Source organism: Onychomys torridus, chromosome 9, assembly GCF_903995425.1.
Source record: "Onychomys torridus chromosome 9, mOncTor1.1, whole genome shotgun sequence".
NCBI classification, from domain to species: Eukaryota; Metazoa; Chordata; class Mammalia; order Rodentia; family Cricetidae; genus Onychomys; species Onychomys torridus.
In genome coordinates, this window is record NC_050451.1 from 74,882,009 (window position 1) to 74,906,601 (window position 24,593).

At 37.4% G+C, this 24,593-nt stretch overlaps 1 protein-coding gene across 1 annotated transcript in view; it reads right to left on the minus strand.

Annotated features, from left to right (window-relative positions):
- Diaph3 (diaphanous related formin 3) overlaps nucleotides 1-24,593 on the minus strand; it is a 483,673-nt gene that overhangs the window by 201,173 nt on the left and 257,907 nt on the right. The window contains 2 exon segments of the mRNA XM_036199401.1: nucleotides 11,148-11,342; nucleotides 11,344-11,388. Of these exon segments, the coding sequence (XP_036055294.1) occupies nucleotides 11,148-11,342; nucleotides 11,344-11,388 (240 nt within the window).

The window sequence follows — 24,593 nt, forward strand, 5'->3', positions numbered from 1 at the left end:
TACTAGAGAGATATGAACTAAAACTTTTTGACAAACATTAACAATAAAAGGTACATTCTGTTTTTAGTAACCACTTTGTAATGAGTGATTGAGTTAGAAGTAAAATTGAGAGACAGTGCTAATTTTATTGAAATGAAAAATAACTTAAGCACACTTTGTAATGGTAGTTCTTAGAAAAGAAAATGAAATTTCATTCGGGATATTGTTCATATTAAAAATGGCTTATTTAAATCTTAACAGACATTTCTTGACAGGATTTCCTTCTGTATGATTGTCAAGAGACTTATCTGACAGATAGTAATCATCATTGTTAAACAGAATTCCTTATTCATGGATTGTTTCTTTAATGTACATTTAATGCGGCATAAATGTCAAATAAACAAAAAGATGAATGGTGTTTCTCTAACCACTCTGTTCATTCCAGACAAAATAATGTTCAAAACAGACCCTGTAATAAATCATGGCCTGCTTGTCAATCTGTAGTAGAACACCTTACAATGCCAAAACAGGGGTTTGGAACATTTTAAAGGTATCCAGCACAAATTTGGATGACAATTAAAGAATATTCCATTGCTTTAGTGACAAAGGAAAAAAAACCTAAAATCAAAACCAAGTATTTTATTATAGATCTTGAGAATCCACAGAACTATAGCTTTTTACTCACTATATAAAATTTGTATCTCAAGAATGCTACACCAAAAGCTCCCCTGTTCATAATGTTGCTAATATGTAAGCGAGCATCAAAACTGCAGTGTGTCTGTATAGTATACAGACCTTGGTGAACTCCTCAAAACACAACCCAAGTCTAAACCTTGGAATAGCACAATGAACAAACACTCTAGAAGACTGCAATATTAATGCTGAGGACAATAGCATGAATTAATGTCTGTCAATTACAACGAGGCATGAGCAAGCCAAATAATATACTACATATCAGTTCTGTAAAGCATCTACCAGCCTCTGAGGAAGGAGTCAGTATTAGAGCCATTATTTATGGGGAAAAAACAAGTTCAGAGAGACCAAGCGCTTTAGGCAAATCATACCTTCTATGTGGAGAGCTTGACTAGAACATATGCCTGTGTCAATCTCGGCCACTGTAAAATATGATGATTCTAACAAAATGCTTAAAAAAATAAAGTGGATGAAGCCAGTAGTAAGACAACAAAGAGCATTAAATGCAACTGCAAGTTTCAATGTCCTTTAGCCCCCAATTCTAGCACCCAAAGGTCTAGAAGCAGACACCCTTCCCTAGGTCGTTTCTAGCTGTAAGAGTACGCTCCTAATTCATTTGCTTTATCTACTAAAAAAGAAAGAAAAAGTCACCTCGCATACCATTAAATGAAAACTAATGTGTCCACATTTCTAATACATAATTTGCCAATACAGCCAGAGTCAATGTGGGAGGGGAAAAGATTAGCAAATTTTAAGCAAACTTATACAAGTTTATTTTAATTTCATATTCTATCTCATGTCCTTTGTAGAATAAAGTTTATAAATGCATGAAATAGCATCACCAAAAATTAATTCCATGTGAAGATGACTGAGCAAAGACAATATCATATTCCTCAGCAACCTTAAACACTCAAACACTGGAACATGTGCAATGGTGAACTAAAGCATTAATATATAACAGTGACATTTTTCTGATGTAATATATAATATATAGACAGAAAAGTTATTGTGCTGATGCAGTTTCCCTGTGAAATGTGTATTCTCCAATATGAATAGTGAAAGTATCCTTAAAGGGTAATTTAAAAAATAAAAACACTTATTGGATTCTAATACTGTCTAAACAAACCTACTCCTTAAATTGTTTAAAAGCATCAATCTTTTAATCTAACTGTAAGAATATTGAATTAAATGCTTATGGAATAATTAAAATCATCAATATAAATGGAACAAGAAAATTAATTTTAAATTAAAGTCAGCTTTAAGGTTTTAGTTAACAGGTAAGTTTTCAACTTAAAAAATAATTTAGCAGAAAAATGGTTTGCACATATGCATGGATTCTATTAGTGTTTTCCATAAACATGGTATACTATTATAAATGATGTGCCAATATTTACACACTGTTGCTAACCTGGCAATACTTACATTACCCACACCATGTAAGTCCTCTAATTCTGCATTTTAGCAGACACGATATCTTATGACCATTAATACAATATCTTACAGAAATACTTTTTTCATTATAAAAATGTGTGTTGCAGCTGTTCCTCACTTCCACTGGAAACTCTGCAGGCATTGACCTTTCTACTGTTCACATGAATTTTGATCTTTACAGAAAGCAACACCAAGGCACATAAAGCATGAAGACTTCTCAGACTACTTTCTTTCCTTTGTTAATGCTGATCTTCACTTAAGAAATAACTTACATGAAACACTGTGCAACATTCCACAGTGCAGGTACACCAGCTAGTCCATTCACCTACTCAAGGACATCTTGTTTTCTACCATGTTTAGAGAATTAAAACAACACTACTACGAGCATTTGTATGGAGGCTTTGATGTAGACATGTTTTCAGTTCATCAGGGCAAATACCTATGACTGTAATTACTGGCTTATTTGTTAACATACATTATACAGCATATATAATTGGGTAGTGGTGGTGCACACCTTTAATCCCAGTACTCTGGGAGGCAGAGGCATATGCAGGTTGATCCCTGAGTTCAAGGCCAGCCTGGTCTACAGAGGGAGTTCCAGGACTGTCAGGGCTACAAAGAGAAAAATCTGTCTAGAAGAAAGGAAAAAGGAAAGGAGGAAAGAAAGAATGAAAGGAAGAAAGAAACAAAAAAGGAAAAAAAAGAAAGGAAGAGAAAACTATATACATAATAAGAACATAATATGTAGTATTGTTTTATATATAAAATAAAATTATATCGCCTTCTCTACTGGTGGGTTTTCCAAAAAGGTTGTACCACTTTTCACTTCCAGGAGCCATTATAGTAGGTACATAGTGGTATCTTATTTCATTTGACAGTTTATAGTGATGTGCTATGTGGGACACTATAGTGCCAGAAAAACTCTACCTCTATTTTCTTCAAGTCCCATCTAATTTTGAGAACAAAACCAGCAAAGACAAAGTACTAGGAAAACACATAAATGTCACATGGCACAAGCCCTCAGAAAGAAAAGACTCAAGAAGCAGGTGCAGTCAGGATTTTAGTTATATAGTGTGCATAGTTGTTTCCTATGAACTAGAACAGTCTTCCCCAGAGCTTGTGGGGGGGGGGAGTTCATTAGACTAAACTCAAGAAACTCAGGAGACGAAGGAAGGAAATGGAAGAGAGGGGAGGGGAAGGAAGATGGGATAAGGGACAGAGGGGAGGAGAGAATGGGGAGGAACAGGAGAGAAAGAGGGGGGTGGAAAGGAGAGGCAGGGAGAGGAGAGGGAAGGAGCAGGGGTCACCTACCTAGACCCTTCTACAAAACTGCCTGCAGCTTGTACAGGGATTCCAGGGATGTAGCAATCCAGAGACACCTGGCTGTGCTGTGGGGGGGTGGGGGGGGGGGGGGGGGGGCTGCAAGTGATGCAGCTGCCTAAATAATCCAAATAAAGTCACCACTCCCCAGGCTAGACTTAGCTAGACTTGTTTCTTTGGTTTGTAGTTAGTGCCCTATTTGAAGCGAATAGACATTTATTTAAATCTGCATAGGAATGTCAGGCAACAAATGCATTAGAACAGTCAGTTGCAAATGAAGAGGGAGGTTTTAAACACCAGCTCCAAAGAGGGCTGTGGAGAATGAACTGTTCCTACTTCTCAGCCTTGAGGAAGAGGGCCCAGCATTTTTCCATTACAAGTAGGTCCATGTTCATGTGAGAAACTCCTGATTTTTAAAAACAGGACAGAAGTCTAGGTTGTCCTTACATAAATATTTTTGTTTTGTCCTTGACTGAAATGTGAATAGCCAGAATGTCACATTTTAACCCCTTCAGTATCATTTCAATTTCTTATTCGCTTTCCACATATTCCCTGATACACTGTTTACATGTTTTATTGTATTTTAATTGAGTTGTTCTCTTTGCTAAGGTTTAAATATGTTCAACACCACATTCCACCACAGATTTTCGTATAGTCTGTGGCTTACATTTTAATCCTATTAAGTGTTTATCAATAATTTTTAATTGTTTACTTTTTCATAATTTTCTGTTCTAACAGGCTTTTTATTGAATTTTAATACTTTTATATTAAAAAGCTTCTTGCTCAACTCAAAGTCAGAGACCTTTGTCAATGTTATTCTTTATGAAATGCATCATTTTCCATTATATTATAAATTTTTAGTTTAATTTGTAAGCTATCTGAGGTCTGTATTTTTTTTCCTAACATGGAGATGTTTAGATATTCAGCCAGCTTTCTTAAGGGAGCATTTTCTCCATTATTTTATCACTCCTCCTTTGTCAAAGAGTTCATTATTATTTGTTTGTGTTTCTAGGCTATTATGCACAATTTATCATGGTTTTTGTTTGTTTTCTTTCGTTTTTTGGCTAATCATAGTATTTTGATTATTGCAGCACTACACTGAGATTGAAGTCAGACTTCCAGTGTGGAGGCTCTTCATCAGTTTTGGGTTATCTATTCAAGGTATTTTGCTATTCCACATAAACTATAGGCATGCCTGGTCAATATCCATCAGGTAACTTTCTAAGACTTTGACTCGGACACTATTTTGAATATACAGATCAAATTAGAAAAGGGTAGCAACTTAAAAAAAAAATAGATACTTCCTGTCTGTGAACCTGGAGTTGTTTATACCTCTTTACAAGCATCTACTTCCTGTTTATTGCATATAATGCTAGGTGCAGGTCTCCTGCAAATATTTGTTATTAACTTGGAGTAGGGTTCCCTTCTAAGTTCATTTAGAACTTCTATTCTGAGTAGATTTTGTCAAATGCCTTTTGCATAATATTGTGGTGACTTTTATTCCTAAGCCTGCTGATATAATGACTTGCATTTATTTCCAAATGTTGAGCCATCATAACCTCATAGAAATAGCCAGTAATCTCTGTGATTCCACTAGTATAGACAATTCGCCTTAGTTTTAATTAAACATTTGCTACAATTGATTACCAAAACAATCTAGACCTTGTTTTTCATCCTTCACATGGTTAATAATTATTGATTAAATTATTTGACAAAGGTCTTTGGGGATATTTTTTTCTTGTATGTTGTGACACATCTATGATGCCATTAAGGAATGGGTCTATTTCATCTTATAACCATACTACTATTTTCTTATTCTTTCAATATCCACGGAAAAAAATAATGTTAATTCCTTTATGCTTACATGGAAATATCGCATTTGTTTTTTTCCTTTTTCTTGTTTAGCTTGGCTATAAGTTTATTAATATTAGTTATTTCTAGGTTCCTATAGTGTAAGATGATACACTAACTATTATACACATGCAAGGCTGAAAATAACTCTTCAATGCTATTCACTGTGTTCAGCAAATGTTTATAAATTATATTTTCATTTAAGAAAATAGGCCGATTTAACTAATTTTATTATAAACTCCCAATTTTTATATCTGAGTTCTAAGCTACCTATGTATACACTTCATCATCAAGTTCTTCATGTTCCTTAAGAACAAAAATTGATAAGACTATATACCACGTGGATAACAATGCTACATGTTTTGCCTCTAACTCCGCAACCCCATGTTAAAAAAATAAAAAATCCTTGGTATATAATGAAAAAAAGTTAAGCAAAAAGCTTCTTAGAGTTATCAGGAATGGCATATCTTTTGAGGTTTCATTTATAAAATATAAGGATGAGGCTGAATTGAACCAGAAATAGAAGAAATTAATCTTGCTTGTTAGCTCTGATGTCCATCTGTTTGTGTGTCTTTATAATGTTTGTGAAGACAATGTTAGGGGTGGAAATCCGAGGGAAGTTTGCTTTGAAAGCAGAGATGTTAGTACAAAGGCTATACCTAAGCAAAGAAACGCTTTCATATTTTATTAGAAGGATGTTCCTAATTTACAACTCATTCTAGCAAATTAAAAAAAGATAAGGAGAGGTAATAGTAAATCCAATTAAATATTAAGGTGTTGAGTTAAAAGGGCTTCTGCACTCTAAATACTCCCCCACTGCCTTATAAAGCAGGATCTCTGTGATTTAATTGGCTGTATATAAAATAAGAATGGCATTTGTTCTTTGCAACTCTTTGGCCCATAAATGCTTTAACGTTCAAAGGGTGCCAAAATGTACTGGTATGATTCTGCCAATTCGATGAAAAATAAAAACCCTTCTAAACACTGAATGCAGATGGAACAATGGGTTTGTTTGGCAGAGATCTTTCTTAAAAATAACTTCAGAGAAAATGAAAAAGTGACACATGAAAGTCAAAATTTCACACACAAAAATCTGCAATCCTAACCAGTATAACTATGACAGATATGCAAAATACAAACGGTCTGTGATAGGCCAAGACACTCTTAACTCTTCCTATGGTGATTTGGTGATTGAAATTCTACCTGTACAGGGCCAGGGTTTGCATAAGGACTCAGGATATGGGCCTTCCGTTTCTTTTAATGTACTATATGAGTCTTGAATTCCCATTTCTCTTCAAAACTTGTCATTTTCAGAAGAGTGCTCAGATTGGCATGAATGAAAAGCAGCAGTTTTAGGGAGTATTTTAAGCACTTGGACTTAAGTTGGTTCATTTTGTTTTTGTTTTGCTGTTGGTTAGTTTTCATTTCCTCCTGTTTGTTTGTTGATTATTTACTTCCAGACCATCAGTCAGGGATTTTCCCGTTTTGAATTACACAAGCATCTAAAGAGAGGCAAAAAGGATTCCCAGTGTGGGCTGAGTGTTATAGTCACCTGGCGCTCATTTTAAAGTGACACACAAAGTCATTTTGATGAAGAGGATCAGGGATAATGATTTTTAAAGAGTACTCCATGTTGCAAATCAGTAAATATGGTTTAAGTAGGAGATGTCCACCATTTCAAAAGGCTACTCACTACAGTCAGTATAGACATTAAACAAAATGGAAATTTGATGTTTTCATTTAAATCTTTCCCACCACAGATTTGGTGAAGTTACTTTACTTTAGGAAAGCTTGTGCTAAGAAAAGAAATATCGAGAAGGTCACATAGAAAATCCTGCACTGGAGAAAAGAGACTCATACATAAATCTGCTTCGTATGCCCTTCAACCACTTTTCTCTTACTTCCAAGCCTACAGAACATTGTTATGCATGTTTGGGCAATTTTAACATAGCAATGAACTTTCTAATGTTCTGACAGACAATGGAAAACTTTCTACAAGAGATAAAGTGGATAATTTAAAGTGGAATCAGTAAGTATATCTTTTGTAAGAAAACAACAACAAAAGTGTCTTCTGTTACCTCAACATAGGAAGCCACGTAAATAATGTAGAACAAAAAGCTACAACATCCTATGATATTGATTAGAATTTGTTGTTCAGAAATCACACATCTCATTAGATATTAGTAAACATTATTAAACACATGTCAGCATCACTGCATGCAGATTTGAACCATCTGTTCCTTAAATTTACAAGTCAAAATTATCTCATATATTTTAATGTAATGGTGAACTTTGATAATCAGGGCCAATCCACTCATTAGTCAGAATGCTAATTTTAACTGGAAATAAAATATTTTGGCCATGCCAGTGAGTTCTCTTAAAGAAACACTCTCATCACTAAACAGATTAAAATTTTACAAGTAAGCACTTTGGACACACAAGTATGTATCATCTATATGATGGATTTCTAAGGAAATGAATTTACATTTTATCATTAGCAGAGAGAGAGAGAGAGTATGTAACATGTATGTGATTACACAAAAAGCCTACTACCAGCTTTTAAAGTGCAAAGTATTATTATTTTCACAGAATTTAATGAATGAAAAACTGTTTTTCATGTACATTCTACTGTTTATCCTTTTGAAAAGTCAAGGCAAGGTATCCTTTCATACAAAAACATAAGTATATTGAACTATAATGGGTATGGAATTCAAAATCTGTGCATCAATTCCTAAATAGCAATACCAATTCTTTTAAAATCATGCATTTTTATACCTAAGCTTTATCTAAAAAGGAAATTAAAAATAAGAATTTCAGATACGTCATTAAATGACACATAATTACTCAGCATGTTTGAACAGATTAAAATATTTCTTGGCTTTATACTGTCATATAAATAAAGAGCTCCATATACAGGGGATTATCAAGAAACCAAATGCTTTATATTTGGAGTGAAAAATTTAATCACAACTGTCAAAGATCAAGCTGCTACTTCTGATAACAAACGTGATGCGATACCATCTTGTTCAATATACACTTTCAACTTGACATGCAGGCTAATAAAAAGGAAGTTGTAAGTATTTATTTTGTTTCTTGTACAAGAGAAGTCTCTAAAGAATGATGATCAAAAATGCCTAGCACCAATGCATGAATACAGAAAACTTTTTTATCAGCAGACAGATTAACTGGTTTGCACACTAACTGTAGTAAAACAATAAGGACTTACATTGTATTTGTATAAGATTTTAAATTACTATGCAACTAGGACTGTATCTCAAGGAGAGAATGTTTTCCACGACAAAATAATTATGACAGACTACACTTCTGTCATAAACCAAGTTCCCTTCATTCTTTAGCTATTTACTATTTACTATGCGCCAGACCCTGCATTAGCCTCTTCCACATCATTAATCAGATCTAGTCTCCTGTCAACACCTCTTTGAGAAGAAGGGATGAAGGAGAATAGGCAGCCAACTTTCGGTACATTAACTGTACGGCTGAGATGCAAAACTGTAATGGAGAAGTGACGTACTGTGTGCTCATCAACCAACCCCAGTGGTGTTTCAGGAGAAGCACCAAGCTCTCCACTGTCTTCCCCCTCATCTTCTTTGCCTTCCTTAACTTGGTAGTGTAGCTTGCCAACTTCTCCTTTAGTTTCTCACGGTTGCCAAACCCTGCCAATGCCTCTCAGCCTGCCAAATGTGCTTGCTTCCAGTGATCCACTCCACCATTATACTGCAAGCTCCAAGGCCACTCACCAGTTTAGCCTGGAGCTCTGTCATCCCAACTGTTAGTGACACATGTGTAGCAGACATCCAGAGGTTTTGCTAAGTGTTCTGATGAGGCAACTTAAATAGGCCCTCCTCTAAGACAGTGAGGTAAACAAAGGGAGGGAAAGAAGAGCTCCCTCCTTTCTGAGCACACAATGCAAGCATGCCAGTAGAGAACCAGCCAGAAGATGGCTCAAGCACATGAAGAGATCATCCTTCACTGCTTCCTCTTCTCCTACCACATCTTCCCTGTCTTTCTTCTCACTTTGATGTCTTCTGCCACTGTCATGGGGCAGGTACTACATCTCAGCCACTCCCCAAATTTCTGCCACTAATACCTCACCCAGTTCTTCCCAATAGAATGTCCTGCAGTGGTGGGAATAGGCTGAATAATTAATAGAAACATACATCCATTTGCAACGCAAATGCAGTAAATATGACCAAGGAAAGAAATAACTATGTAGTTAAGCTTAAAACTGAATAAGCAAATTTAAGTAGCAATACATCCTGAATGGCAATACCACTAGGCAGTACAGCTTAACCCTCTTTCTTCCTGCTAATAGAATTACGTTCCTAAACACCTCTGATCACACTACCTGGCTTCTAGAACAAATGTATATCTAGAAAACCACCAGTGCAAGGCACGACTTTCAGAAATATTTATTGACTTCCTACTTCACTCCTATTTTCCCCAACTCCTATCCCATGAAGAAGATAAAGGTACTGGACCAGTGTGTACCCTTGTGTGCAGTGCAATAAGCTACTTACAATGTTTTCAAGAAAATACAAACTTGTCTTTATAATATTCAGTTCTGTTGTTTTTACCTCTGAATATTGAGCCACCACCCTCTTCCTGCTATGCTGGCATCTCTGGCCTAACTTGACTGCCATATGGTTTTGTAAACAGCTCCATTAAAGCACTGAATCATCACAATATGAATAAGTAAATATACATAAGCAAACAAATACAATTGTGGTTTACCTCTAGGAAATACAAATTCCACATATGCCAGATAAAATATCTATCACCTACCTTAGCGACATGATATGGTAAACCACACATCACAGGGTTTTACCCAGAGTAAACACTGACACACAAAACCTTTGGTCTGTGTTGCAGGATATACGTCACCTGCAGCAGGGAATTTTACCAAATACATAAAGATGTGGTGATAAAGGCAGGAAAATAGAGGAAGGGAGAAGTACATGAAACACTGATGTCCATGGAGGCCTGGGCTCAGGACAGTTGTATGAGAAGGTGACTGTAAGCCACCAAGGGGATGACCATTTACAAACTAACAGCCAAAGCTGAACCAGATTCCACCAAGCTAGCAATAGTAAAAACCAAATTTCTTAATCGGAGAGTGTGGATGTCACAAGGTTTCTTGTGATGTGTAACTGAGAAGAGTTTATGAAAAATAGATCACTAATAACATTATTACCATGGCACACGGCAGGAAAGAGGTCTGTTATACAAAACACCGAATGCATTTGTCACAAAGAAATTTCAAGCTACAAAAGGAACCAGGAGAAAACAATACGGCATTATGTAAACTCACTCAGTTTGCATAGCATTTAAATTTACAGTAGGGTAGAAACATTTCCAACTCATCACTGAGATCTGAAATGGGTATATTCTTAATAATACTTTATGTTTCATATATGAAAAATCTTATTTCTTTTAGTCTGCATATGCAAAATAATTTAAAGAAATATTTAAATGGTTAAAGGCAAAAAATTCAGCAGTCCTAAGCAACAGTTAATATACATCACTAGATGATGGTACCTGCACTAAATAAATATAAAGCTTAAATGATATTTTGATGTTCTATTTCATTGGTTTGAGAAAGCATAGGTTTAGGATATAATTTAGTTATTAAACAAAATCCTTCAGTTGGATTTGCAGATCAGAGAAAATTAATATTTGGATTTAGTTCAGAGGTTGAGTAAATTAGCTCAGTTCACTCTAGGTTTGAGTTCATGGTTCAGTTCAAGTTCTTGATAATGAGCCCATCAAAATAAAAATATTTAAATAATGTAATCAGGGCTGACATTTAAGAGTAAGTGTTCAGGCAAGTATGTGTGTTAAAAAAACAAACTCACTTTACAGAGAGAGCTAAGGTCAAATCCGAAGGTTTGAGCATTCCGGGAGCCGGCATTCATGTAGTTCCCCATTAGCAACACAAGTTCCAGCAACTTGCTAAAGCTTTTGCTCTTCTTGATCTCTTCGCAGGCAGTACTGACAGCCATGATGTCAGGTTTGATGTTGTTCACCTGCTCTTCAAATTGAAGCTTGAAAGAGAACAGCACTGAGCCGTGGCCGGAGTCTCTTCACATTGCTCATCTGATTGAAAAGAAAATAGCAGATTTCCTTTAAAATGCATGGTATACTTCAGCACTGTACCTCGGCAAGTAATCTGGGATGATTTATTGTATGACAGTACGGAAGAAGCAATATGTCCCCCCGAAACTGATGGCAGGAAGAGGAGAGCTCTGCTTGTTTCTGTAAGGAATCCAGCCATCCTTCAAAAACAAAATTAACAATTCAGATGTGCAATGAAAAGAAAGCTTTAATGAAACAGTGAAATGTAATTAAGCAATCAAATAAATATTTTTTAAAAAAATCAAAGTTTTAAGAAATGTAACAGGATACACAGGAAACAGGCTACAAAGCAGTCACATCAGCACTAAATAATCTTTGTTCAATACTGAAATAAATACACTGGGTCATGTTTAAAACATATTCAGAAAGGTCTAAAAAAGGGTTTGTTTGCCTCAAATAGCAATCGCCGTCCTCAGATGCCCTGCTGACTAACAGTATGTGTTAGACAGAGGGAGAGTAAATAGGTCCCAATTTGTACTAAATTGACTGTCTTCAGAAACACAGACAGTGGAATGACTCCTGACACACACTAAATTAGCAGAATCAGAGTTAGGAAACATGGGCTTAGCAGGAGATGGTGTGACACAAAGCCCCAGGGCCCTCACAGGCCAAGATAACCTTAGGGGGACTCAGTTTGGCTGCTGAGAATACAGAAGGCTAGAGGTGTGAGCAAGAACAAAGGTCCCCCTTCTTCCCTTCACACCCTCTGTGCTAGCTACACAGGAGGAAAATCGACTTAGGTGGAGCTAGAAACCGCCCTCAGTTAAGATGAATTCCTTAATGAAACAAACACTAATGCAATCTGAGGTCTTGGTAACACTGATGGGGCAGTGATGATAAAACTGCTAAAGCTGTTCAAGCAAATATCAAAAGATGTTTGAGGCAAAGACAGATAACCGTGAGACAACACAACAGGATTAAAAGAGATGAAGTCCCATGTCCAAGTTCCTAAAAGAAAGAGTAAAATGTGATGTTCAATAAAGATCGTACGGACACAGATATAATCAAAATCAGGCTTGTTCAGGAAAATGTAACATGCTCATAAAATGCCTTTTAAATTGTTATTTAAAACAGGTGTGACTGGAGACTCCTTGGTAGAGGAATTGCATCGTATACATAAGGCCCTGTATTAGACTCTGATTTAAAAAGAGGGTACAGACTTCCTTAATACTTGACCAACCTTCTGAATTTAAAAAAATGGAAAATAAAACAATGACTCTCAGTAGACACCTTTGAGTAAATATCTTCTGAGGAGACAAATCCTCATAGTGCTTGATGTTTCATCAACATAACATAAATAGTAATTTATCTGCAGCCATATGACATGTCATGTGTGTAAAGTGCAATAAGCAAGCTTCTAAAGAACCAAGCTAGCAGCTGGGCGGTGGTGGTACACTCCTTTAATCCCAGCACTCTGGAGGCAGAGCCAGGCGGATCTCTGTGAGTTCGAGGCCAGCCTGGGCTACAGAATGAGCTCCGGGAAAGCTCAAAGCTACACAGAGAAACCCTGTCTTGGAAGAAAAAAAAAAAAAAAGAACCAAGCGAGCTTAACTGGTAAAAATTCCACTCCACGGGCACCATAAATGCTTTCCATTTCCTTGGTTCCAAAGAATGTCTGCAATTCCTGTCTAGGGAAAAATGAAACAAAACAAAAACAAGAAACACCTTTTCTCTTACAATACAGTAAAAAAGACAGTAGACTCTACAAAGATAATTTAATGTGCTTTATCGCTTAAGTAATACAAACTTATAGAAAGAGAAAAGGTCACTCTATTATAAAATTAAGTACTATGGAAAAATGGTACATGAATTGATCCTTTTAGATATCTAACACAAAAAGTAGGGATAAATGGTGATTCCCTCTCAGAAAATCATTTGATTTGGCTTAAAATACATCTCATGACCAGATTAACTGGCCCAGATTATTTTTTATCCTTAAACACTGTGATGGCAGATACCCACATACCTTGGTAGTATGGACGCTACTGTATTAAATTTAATACCTTTAGAATAGAAAAGAACACAGAAGAGGACAAAAGTGTAGGACATATAATCCTGGCCACTTAAAAGATCAATGATAACACATGATATCTCTGGTTTTCCTCAGTCCTCATTGGGATTATGAAATCAGGTGCAGGTACTTTATAGGTAACATTGGAAATAATTCTCTAGTACCCCATGCGATGCTCAGATATTGCAAAGTATGTTAATGGTAGCACATATTAATGTACTATTTTATGCACAAAGAGGGAGAGGGAAAATGGCTGTTTAAATTGCCTGTATTACACCACCCCAAAATATGCTAAAGTTTTCCTTCTGACAAGCTAACCATATGCAGCCAACACAAAGTAATTAATTTTCCTAGAAAAACATAACCCAGATTTGTATGACTAATGAGTGTATCTGGCACAGAGGACAGGTACCTTGAAAAGAGAAAGTCTAGGAAGTAATGGGGAACAAAGGGCTACATGTTCCTGAAAACCCTGACAAAGCAGTCATGGAAGGTAACCTAAAAACAGAGCTGGGGGGGGGGGCTTTTGTTTTCATTAGCTCTCTGGTTCATATTGTTCTTTCCTGCAAACTTGGAAAAATTAGTATCGGGCTGTTACGTGTCTGAGGCATAATGACTGTTCTAGCATGGAAATTAGAGGTCCACCTCAGCTCCTTGTGTTGAGTGGACTCCTTGTTTACCTCAGAGCAATGGTCCAACGACAGAAGGAGTAAGGGATTTAAACCAAAGTATGCCTCTTCAGGTAGACGAAAACTTTAAAACGATAAAGGTGGGGGAGGTATATGTGTACAGTTGAAAAACATTGTTCCTCACCATTTCCCATAGTTTATCAACATTGAGGACTTGCATTCTGCTCTTAGGGAACTGTCAGTCAGCTGAGTGCAGAACTCCTGGAGCTTATGGTGCTGACCCAGTATTCTGAGTGGCAACAGAAAGTCACGGAGGAGAGAGCAGATGGGAAACTGAACAGTAGGGCAGGAGGAAAACTGGCCTGCAAGCTAAATCATGAGAATGGCGGGGGAGGGGGGGACCCACACATGACTGAGTGCCTTTTACAGTTAAGATTATTGTGCTTGTAATATAAACTCAAGATACCCAAATCTATCATACTGATTTATAATCTGAAGATTGAGCCAAAAAATTAAAAGGTGCTTTGACTTCAGTTGTACGTTTGAAAACTATATTAAAAAAAGAAAAAGAAAAAGATTTATTTTATGTGAGTGAGTATTGGGCATGCATATCTGTGTACCATGTACCTGCAGTGCATGGAGGGGCCAGGAAAGGGCATGGATCCTGGGAAACTAGAGTTGTAGCACCATGGGAATCAAACCCAGGTTTTCCAGGGGAGCAGAAAAAAAAAAATCAGAGGCCTCTCTCTAGCCTATCAGTGCTGTTTCTGAAGGCAGAGTAGTACAATTGATGCCACCATACACAGATAACATCATCTGGTTAGAGTGCTAAGCAGATAGCGCAAACAAGGAGCAAGGTCAAAAACAAAGACGGGAACTTCTTTTCAAAGCTTTGTTTATTGGGCACATACGTGAGTGATGGCACAGCAAAAGTCAACAAAGAAATCACCAAAGCAATGAGAACAGACTAGACCCATTCTGCACTCTGAGTGTCACAGAAGAACTAACTACTGTTTTTGGAGCCCACCTCTTCTCATTTAGTACTCTCTTGAACAGTAGAAGCTATAACATCCCATAATTTCATTATAGGATAAATTTTTCCATTATTCCATAGAGGAAAGCAAATCAATTTGTAAACTTTATAGCAACTGTGTATTAACACGAAATATAGTTTTCCTTAGAGTGTCTTTTATTAAAGTCCGGAGTTGGACTTATTAAAAACTGGAGGGATTTTTCTCCTCTTCTACTTGGCAGAGTTTATATGGTCTTATAGTCATAAAACTGACCAGTGAAGTTTCTACAACCACATTTAACCTGTTGATTAAAAAGATACCAATTCCAATCCTAATTGCCTTAATGTTCCAGATGCATGCCTGGTAAACACCTCACTGTAAGGGACGATAGAACAAGGCCTCCTGTAATACGAATCTTAAACAGTCTTATTAATAAAAAAACTCAGTGCCAGCTTTGGAGTTAAGTTCTGAAAGATCAGAGACACAGAACAAACCACAGCTAACCTCACCACCTTCTCAGCTGATCCTGTTTCCTCAAACTGGAAGCCTCTAAGTCCTTATCGGAACGGATTTCAACTGAACTGCTGCTAAAAACCTAAATGCTTAAAAGCCTCTAGTTCCTGGTCCTCATGCCATCACTTTCTGCTTCCTGCCATCACTTCCTGGGATTAAAGGTGTGTTTTACCATGCCTGGCTGTTTCCAGTGTATCCTTGAACTCACTGAGATCTGGATGGAGCTCTGCCTCCCAAGTGATAGGATTAAAGGCATGTGTGGCACCATTTTCTGGCCTCTATGTCTGTCTAGTGGCTGTTCTGTCCTCTGACCCCAGATAAGCTTATTAGGGTGACAACATATTGGGGGACACAATATCACCACAGTCTCCAGCTACTTTGCACCTTAGCACCACACAGAGGACCAGAGTGTGGAAATTCATAGTTACAATGTATAAACCATCTGGAATGGACCTCAAGCTCTATGTACTATGTTTTCTTATGAAAATGAACTTTAATTTCCCAAACACAGTTTCTAGGCAACACATCACATCACAGAGCATGGTCCTTGCAGCTTTGGCCTGCTATCCTCTCAATGTCTTTCGGTTCTCCTTCACACACAGGGCTGTTCCCTACAGAGTTGAGAGGTTAGTACTCCTACAGATCTGTTTCTCTAACATCCTCTGTTGAGACTTGGCTGAGAGTGATCCTTCCCTCTTCTGAAGGAGGGGGATGATAACAAAGGTGTGTGTGGGGGGGGGGGGGCGAAACAGCAGCTCTGCTTCTGAAAGGCTAGGGCAGCACTTGGAGAAAATACTGGGATCTAACAGGAGTGGAGACATTAAAATCAAGTTTTAAACTCGCTCTTTCTAATTGTGTGAAAAAATATGTCTATCTTCCACTGTTAGCAGGCCAATATGTTCATGATCTCCAGAAAACTCTGGGGGAGGGGGGAGTTAATTTCATTTGTAGAAAAGCTGAAAAAGAGAAAGAGAGAGAGAGAGAGAGAGAGAAGAGAAGAAGAAGAAGAAGAAGAAGAAGAAGAAGAAGAAGAGAGGAAGAAAGAAAGAAAGAAAGAAAGAAAGACAGAAAGAAAGAAAAGAAAGAAAGAAAGAAAGAAAGAAAGAAAGAAACCTCTTCATGTGCCTTATGTCTGGGTAGTACTCAGAATATCAAAAATGTTTTTAAAATAAATGTGGCCTTATGATATTAAAGCTGTTATGCTAAAATTATTTAAGAAAACTAAACAACAGCAAAGTACATATGGTACAATTTTTACATACTTCATAGATGCAAGGCAAGGCCAAGGCTTGTACATTTATACTCTATAAATCTGCTTTCGGTTTCACTGATTCCTCTGCTCGCTCCAATATACTAGTAAACCTATGAATTCAGATTTTCAATGTAGTTACTGAACTTTTCGGTTCCAGCATTCCCATATGGTACATTTTTGTCATTTTCATTTCCTTGCAAATATTTCTTAATTAAACCATATTTTCACTTCCCTTGTCTGCCCTCTTCCCCCAATCCTTTCCTTCTGAGCTTTGGAGATCATCACCATACCCACATTATGTTTGCAGAAGAAAAACCCACAATTGAAACCATTTGGGAACAGATTTATTTTGCCATTCTTCCTAACAATTTGTCTAATTTTTTTATTCCTTAATTGTAAGTACTGTATTCGAAGACTGTACCCACGCTGATTCCCACAGTCTCCCTTTGGAGATTATGTATTCTTATTTCAGCAGAAAAACCAGTTGCTGAGTGATCACCTTGGGCAGCATGGGCTTCCTTCCATGCCTTCAATGTTTGAAAAGCTCTGTAAATTAAGACATATTTCTCTAGCATTCTAACTAAGTATCATTCAATCTCCTAAATCTCCTCTGAAGAGTTAGACATTAGTTTTGTGATGGGGAGGGACATCTGAGTCTATCTTCCCCTGTGGTGGTGACCCTCATGCCTGAAACAGCTTTCTCTTTTCCTCTGTTCAAAAATATATATATCAAGTATGTTGATAATGCGTTCCCTCCATTGGATAGGGCCAGTTCAGTACTTCCCAGGATGGCTGGACTTCCAGATGTTATTGCACACATATCTTGCAGGACATCCAGATGCTTTATTACATACTCATCCTGACATAGCCGCTTTCTAGCAAACTGTGCTCAGTGTCAGCCTCTAGACACTGACCTACTCGAGGTAGATACCCAGAGAAGAGCTCAAGTCCCTGTGCAGAAAGCCCCATCCTCTTTAACCACGCAAATTGTTGTTCTAGTACAACAACTGCTTTCTGGCTCATGGATCAGAGAAGCATATGCTCTCCTCAACTCATCTTTGGGAATAAGTGGAAACTTTCCAACACAATAAAGGCTAGGGGCTGAGTTCTGGAGATAGGAGTTTCTCTTCTCACAGAACACAGCTTGCTCTATACACAGTCTGGTCCCAAGCAGCAAGCCTGTGCACTTTCTCTAGTCTTCATATTCTACATGGTTCTCATAAATATGTTAAATTTATTGCTATAAATTTTATGGTTTCTGATGTTACTAGAAATAGAATTTTAAAAACATTTTATTAAGGTCAATTTCTACTATTAAACTATAGAAACCACTTCACTCCAATTAATCAATTATTAGTTTTTACCAAATATGTACTATCATATTCCATACTGAGACTACATAAATTGCTATCTAAAAAATTTTTCTGCTAGGCTTTTCTTTTAATAGTAATAATTCATGCAGATACTTTTAGGCCACAGGGATACTTCAAATGCATACATTTATATAATATATATCAAAAGATACTTGTGTATTTAATGTATCAAAAATTCTACATGTATATATCAAAAGTTCCACATGTAGATAACATATCTAAAGTTCCTATGAGAACACCACAATGAGAGAACAGTCCTCACAGCATTTCCTGAATTTCATGAAAATTGACCTTCACAGACCTTTCAAACACAATAGTAGTTTAAGGAACATGGAATAAAATTGCAAATGAGCCAAGATATATCTTCAATAATTATACATTAAGGTAGACTTGAAAGAAAATTGCCTAATTCTACAGTAATTTAGTTAAGTATAGCCTCATTTCCCTACTATATTCCCTGAAAAGTCTCCCAGGAATCCATGAGACATCTGTTTTCAAACTTCTGGGGTACAGAAGAAAAACCTCCTAGGCAATGGACGAGAGTCTTATCCAAGGAGTACTCTACAAACATTGCTTGCAAAGGGCTGAATCGTAATACAGCTTTTTGCTTACATGTGAAAAACACGGTAGGCTTGATTCCTAAGGAATGATACATGACTAGTAATGAGGATGGGACTGTAGTGGTAGTTTGTTTCTGTTTTCCAAATGAAACAAATTAAGCCAATTATGCAATAAAATTTCAGTACTATGTAGATGCCCTAGAACATGCTTCTATACAAAAAGGAATATATAAACCATCAAAAAGAAAACCTCACAATTCCACTATGAACTTAAATGTATCCCTTTGTAGTTTTGATTATATAGACTATTTTAAATCCCCAAGTTAAAAAAGTAGAAACACAAGTTCCAAAAATACATCTGAAATGAGCAACAATTTCAAGTCTTCATTTAGATATACTTAACAGCAAAGTTAAACTTCAAAGGTTAAAAGCAATGTTCCATAGGAATGCAGCATAGAGAAGTCCCTGATAAAAGTATCTGAGTTCAAAAGGCACCTACAGCAAACAGAAACACAAGAGAGATTGGCACCATAGGAAAAGAAGGATGGCCTTTGGTGTTATGAATAAATGAAAAATGGGGTGATATAAGTAACGAATGAAGGCAGATGGAATCATTTTAATCAATACTTTCATGAGGACTTGACATTTGAGCCCCAAAGCAGTAAACAGTGAAAATAAAGAGAAATGTGACCTGATGACAAGAAATTGGAGATGGATGAAATAGTGGGCAAGGAAGAGAGTATCAAAAGATGAGGGCAAAAACAGAAACCAGATCTCTTCAAAGTTATGTAAGAAACCACAAGAATAAAAAGAAAACCAGAAAGGATTCCTGGACACCAGAATAACTGATAAAGGCATTGCTAGAGGAAGAAAGAAAATGATCCCAAACAGAACACTGGTGACAGAATGTAACTAGAAATGGAAAGGGGTTGGGGTACTGCTGTTTCTTTCTTTGTTGAGGCAGAGCCTCATGGAACCCAGGCTCATGTCAAACTCCCTCTGCTGCCAATGCTAAGCCCTGAATACTGGATCCCCTGCTTCTACTCCCTAAACAAAGGAATTACAAGCATGTACTATCAGGACCAGACAGAAACAAGAGAGCTTATCCAATGAGTTTAAAATCTCCTTTAGAAATATATGCTCTAGGGCTGATGGGAAAGACTTGGGTGCCAAGTCCACTGTCTTGACTTCAGTCCCTGGGAATCACGTGGTGGAAGGACAGAGATGACTTCAGAAATATCTTCTGACTATGTCACATGTTAAGTGGGCATGCACACATAGGCAAATTAAATAAATGTAAACTAAATTAAAATATTCACTCCAAGGGCAATTAACAAGATAGCAAGACAACATGAGCAAGTAAGTTAACAAAAACACAGAAGGCATTGTTAAAAGGAATTGTAAAGTACAAAAAACCAGTTGAGATGAATATAAACTAGAAGATGACAACTTCAAAGTGAAACATATACATGACCATCTATATGAAAGTCTAAAGCATTTATTTTATCTTTTTCATGAGACAGTATAGTATGTGCCCAAGCTATAAACAACTGCAAAACGGCCCAATTAAAGTGCAGAAATCTCAGAAGGGGTAAAAAGCAAAACTCAGGTAGAAGTGTAGGCTCAATAGTGGAACCTCTATCTAACATATTACCCCAGCTCACACAAGGGAAGAGAAAAGGCAGATGGGCAGGCTAGTTCAACCAGCATTCTGTCCACATGAATGACAGGCTAGGGGGAAAGGATAGCAAAAGAGACTTTGTGACCAGTAATAAAATAGGAAGTTATGATGAGTGCCATAGTGTCACCATTGCTGCCTAGTCACTGTTTTACTGCAGTGAAGACATATCATGACCGTGATCAAAGCAACTGTTCTAAAAGAAAACATTTAATTGGGGGTTTGCCTGTTTGAGAGATTAACTCCATTATAATCATGTCAGGAGCATGACAGCACTCATGGTGCTGGAGTAGCAGCTGAGAGAGCTAGCTACACCCTGATCCACAAGCAGAGAGACAGATAACTGAACAAAGCATGGGCTTTTGAAACCTCAAATTCCACTTAGTGACACATGTCATCCAACAAGAGTGAGGCCCGATCCAATAAGGTTAACTCATACACCTTTCTCAAGTAGTGCCACTCCCTGATCACTAAGCATCCAGATATATGAGCTGTGAGGGAACATTCTTATTTCAACCACCACATTGCACTCTTGGTCCCCATAGGCTTATATAATAATACAAAAAAATGCACTCATTCCAACTTCAAAAATGCTCATTGCCTATCCTCAACATTGTTTAAAAGTCCAAAGTTCAAAGTCTCTTCTGAGACTCAAGGCAATCTCATATCTTTAAAAATCAAAACACAAAACAGTTTATATACTTCTAAAATAGAATAGAACACTACAAAAGGGAGAAAAGAAAGAATAGTGAGGAAATGTTGGACCAAACAAACCTAAATATCAAAAGGAAAACTCCAAATTAGCATCTCCATGTTTGATGGCAAACTGCTCTTCAGCTTTCCAAAGCTTTCAGCTTTGCTGACTTCAAAATCTGTGACAGCCCACAAGGGTTTCCTAGTGAGATCTGAGCTTGCTTTACACAGCAGGACTGCATTAGAGGATGGCTTGACCACGTGCATGGTCACCAGGTGTCTGGGATGGTCTGCACTTGGTTGTGCTGAGGGGAGGGCTTTTGGTCACCCTTTGGCATTCCTTTAAAAGTCCTCTCGAAGAAAAAGAAGGGGCTGGTGGATTTTAACCCAGGCCCTCCTGAGGCTATCCTATGTTTCTGTCTCTCTCCTTGATACTTTACCTACATATTTCTCACTTCTCCCTCCTTCAAGAGTACCGAAAGGAATGCAGCTTTTTTGGGCAAGTATCCATGATTCTCGTATCTCCAACATCTTGGGTTCTCCAATACAATCCAAGCTTCACTGTCATAGGTTCATTCAAGGATTTCTCTGTGCTTCCATGCAGGGACATCCATGACACATGCCTGATTTCAAAGGCTTTCCTTAGCCATGGAAGGAGCTTCCATACCCTTTTTCTTGTATTCTTAACTCCAAAGGCATAACCACAAGGTGGAAGGTGACAAGTTCCACTCCTTTCTTGGGCTGAAACATGGTGAAACATGGCCACTTCCTTTAAATTTGCATCAAATTTCTGATGTTAAAGGTTACTTTCACTGCTTAAGCTTTTAATTCTTTTTCACAAGTTAGAAGCCTAGCTGGGTGGGATCTTGCCCTGTGTTCACCACACCCTTTACTCTATTTAGCATCAGACATTAAACCTTTTATCTCCTTGAGCACTAGACTCCAACAAAACACTTCCTGGCATTATTTTTCTCCTCAAACTGTGCATTTTGCATTTCCTCATGCCCCAATTGCTACATTTCATTATAGATCTGCATAGGAGTGATCACTACTAACCAGGTGACATGAGAAATACTAGGCTGTTTTGCAATCTTTTCTGCCAGTGCTACTAATCCAATACTCATCTATTTAGCTTCTGGCAAATTTTTAGCACATGGGCAGAAACCAGCTATATTCTTTGTAAAAATATCACAAGAACAGCCTCTATTATAATTGTTAATATTCTGCCCCTCTGAAACTTCTTGATCTGGGTCCCCAACATTCCACATCACCCTCATCACCACTGTTTTCCATGGTCCTACTAGGATGGCCCACAAAGATTAGAGTGCCCAACAGCTTTTCTAGCCTTAAGTCCCAAAGTCAATATTCTTTTAAAAAAAAATGATCAGGGCCTGTCACAACAACATTCTACTACTGTGGGTACCAACTTGTGTCTTAGCCATGGTTCTATTGTTGTGAAGAAACACCATGACCAATGCAACTCTTGTAAATAGAACATTTAATTGGGGTTTGTTTACCATTTGAGAGGTTTTGTCCATTATAATCATGGCTGAGAGCATGGTGGCATGCATGGTGCTGGAGTAGTAGCTAACAGCTACATTTTGAACCACAGCCCAACAGAGAGAGAGAAAGAGAGAGAGACAGACAGACAGAGAGACAGAGACACACAGACAGAGAGAGAGAGAGAGAGAGAGAGACAGAGAGACAGACAGACAGACAGAGACAGACAGAGAGAGAGAGAGAGAGAGAGAGAGAGAGAGAGAGAGAGAGAGAGAAGGAACAAAATTTGGCCTAGCATGGGCTTTTGAAACCTCAAAGCCCATTTCCCCCAACAAAGTCACAGCTACAACAAAGCCTTCAGCAAGGCCACAACTCTTAAACCTACTCAAATAATGCCATTCCCAGATGACTAAGCATTCAAATATATGAGCCTATAGGGGGCATTTTATTCAAGCCATTGCATTGAGGTTACATTTTCTCTAAACAATATAGTTTAAAAAATGCAAATTATAACTTAGTGTTACAACAGCATATGCTTCCAGGACTCTAAAAGCTACAGCTGGAAGACAGTAGGCAGCCTGGGCTACACACCAAGAGCATAGCTTAAAGCACATGTAAATAAGAAGTACAATCTATTCTACTTTAGCTTTGGCTTGTGGCTGCCATTGCACTGACTTGGATGAAATGAATATATAGAAGAAAGCAATCCCTTCAATCCATTCATTGACATGAATGAAATGAATACATGGAAGAACTCAATCCGTTCATGATTTTGCAAATTTTACTGAACTAGAGGGATTTGAAAAATCATTAAAATAATATAAACACACTTCCATTCAAGAGTCACATTGACTTAAGCCCCTGAACTTGCAATTAAATAATTAAATATTCAAGACTGATTAGCAGATGAAGTAAAAGTTAATCAAAAAATAAGAAAGTCTTAAACCGAAGGAAGGATTCAAAAACTGCCTTCCATAGCACAACTTATGGAGTAGAACACTGTGGCTGACCCTGACCTCTAAGAAAGAGTTGAGGGCTTTTGATTGTTTTGGTTTTTTCCTCCTTTTAGGTGAGGCTTAGGCAAGGGCATTAGAATGGCTCCCAGGCTTTAGAACAGCTTATTCAAAAGTAATGAGAAAGAGGTGTTTTCCTGTGGTGTTTGCTAACTAGCTTATATTTAAAAGCTACTACTCAAAATAACATTCATGACTAATTCCCCGATATTTTGCGTGTGCCATTTTATATAATCTTGCTCTTTCTCTGATGCCACCATGTTAATGTCAAAGGAGTCGGGTATTTATTACAAACACAGGCTCACGGACAATGACACCTTGCTGTGTTTCTTAGTTTTGATTATTTGTAGTTTTCATTCTGCTTCTCCAGTAGGACAAAGAAAATTTGTTTGGAGATTTCTGCAAAGAAATCAAAGGATTTTCAGAAACCTATTCAGTGTTAGTTCAAGTTACTCTTCAGGTCAATACTTAGGTGGAAACATTTTGGGAGCATTCAAATTAGGTCCCCAGGGTTCTTCTGATCAAGTAACTCTCTAGTCTTCCATAAGTAAAGATTCCCAAGCTTTGTGAAGATAACAGAAATTAGATCTGAGTTTGCAAGTCATTCAGTTTGAGATAACAATGAAAATACAGGCCAAACATGGCAATCAGGCAATGGGCAGAATGGATGAGATTATGAGAAACATATGCAGAGACCTGCATTTGAAGAAAGAGTGTGCCAAAAGCATTGTCTATATAAACCTAAAACTGTAGCCAGAAGTAAAAGCATGGATAATTCCAAGGAAAGTAGTAAGAAATCCAGTAAGTACTAAGGTAAGGCCATAGCAGACATAATACCTCCTAGGTAAGAAAAGACAAAACAGTATCCCAAATCACAGCGTGTGAGAACCAAACAGCAGTTAGTTTAGCTACAAGGCGAAAGATTGTCAAA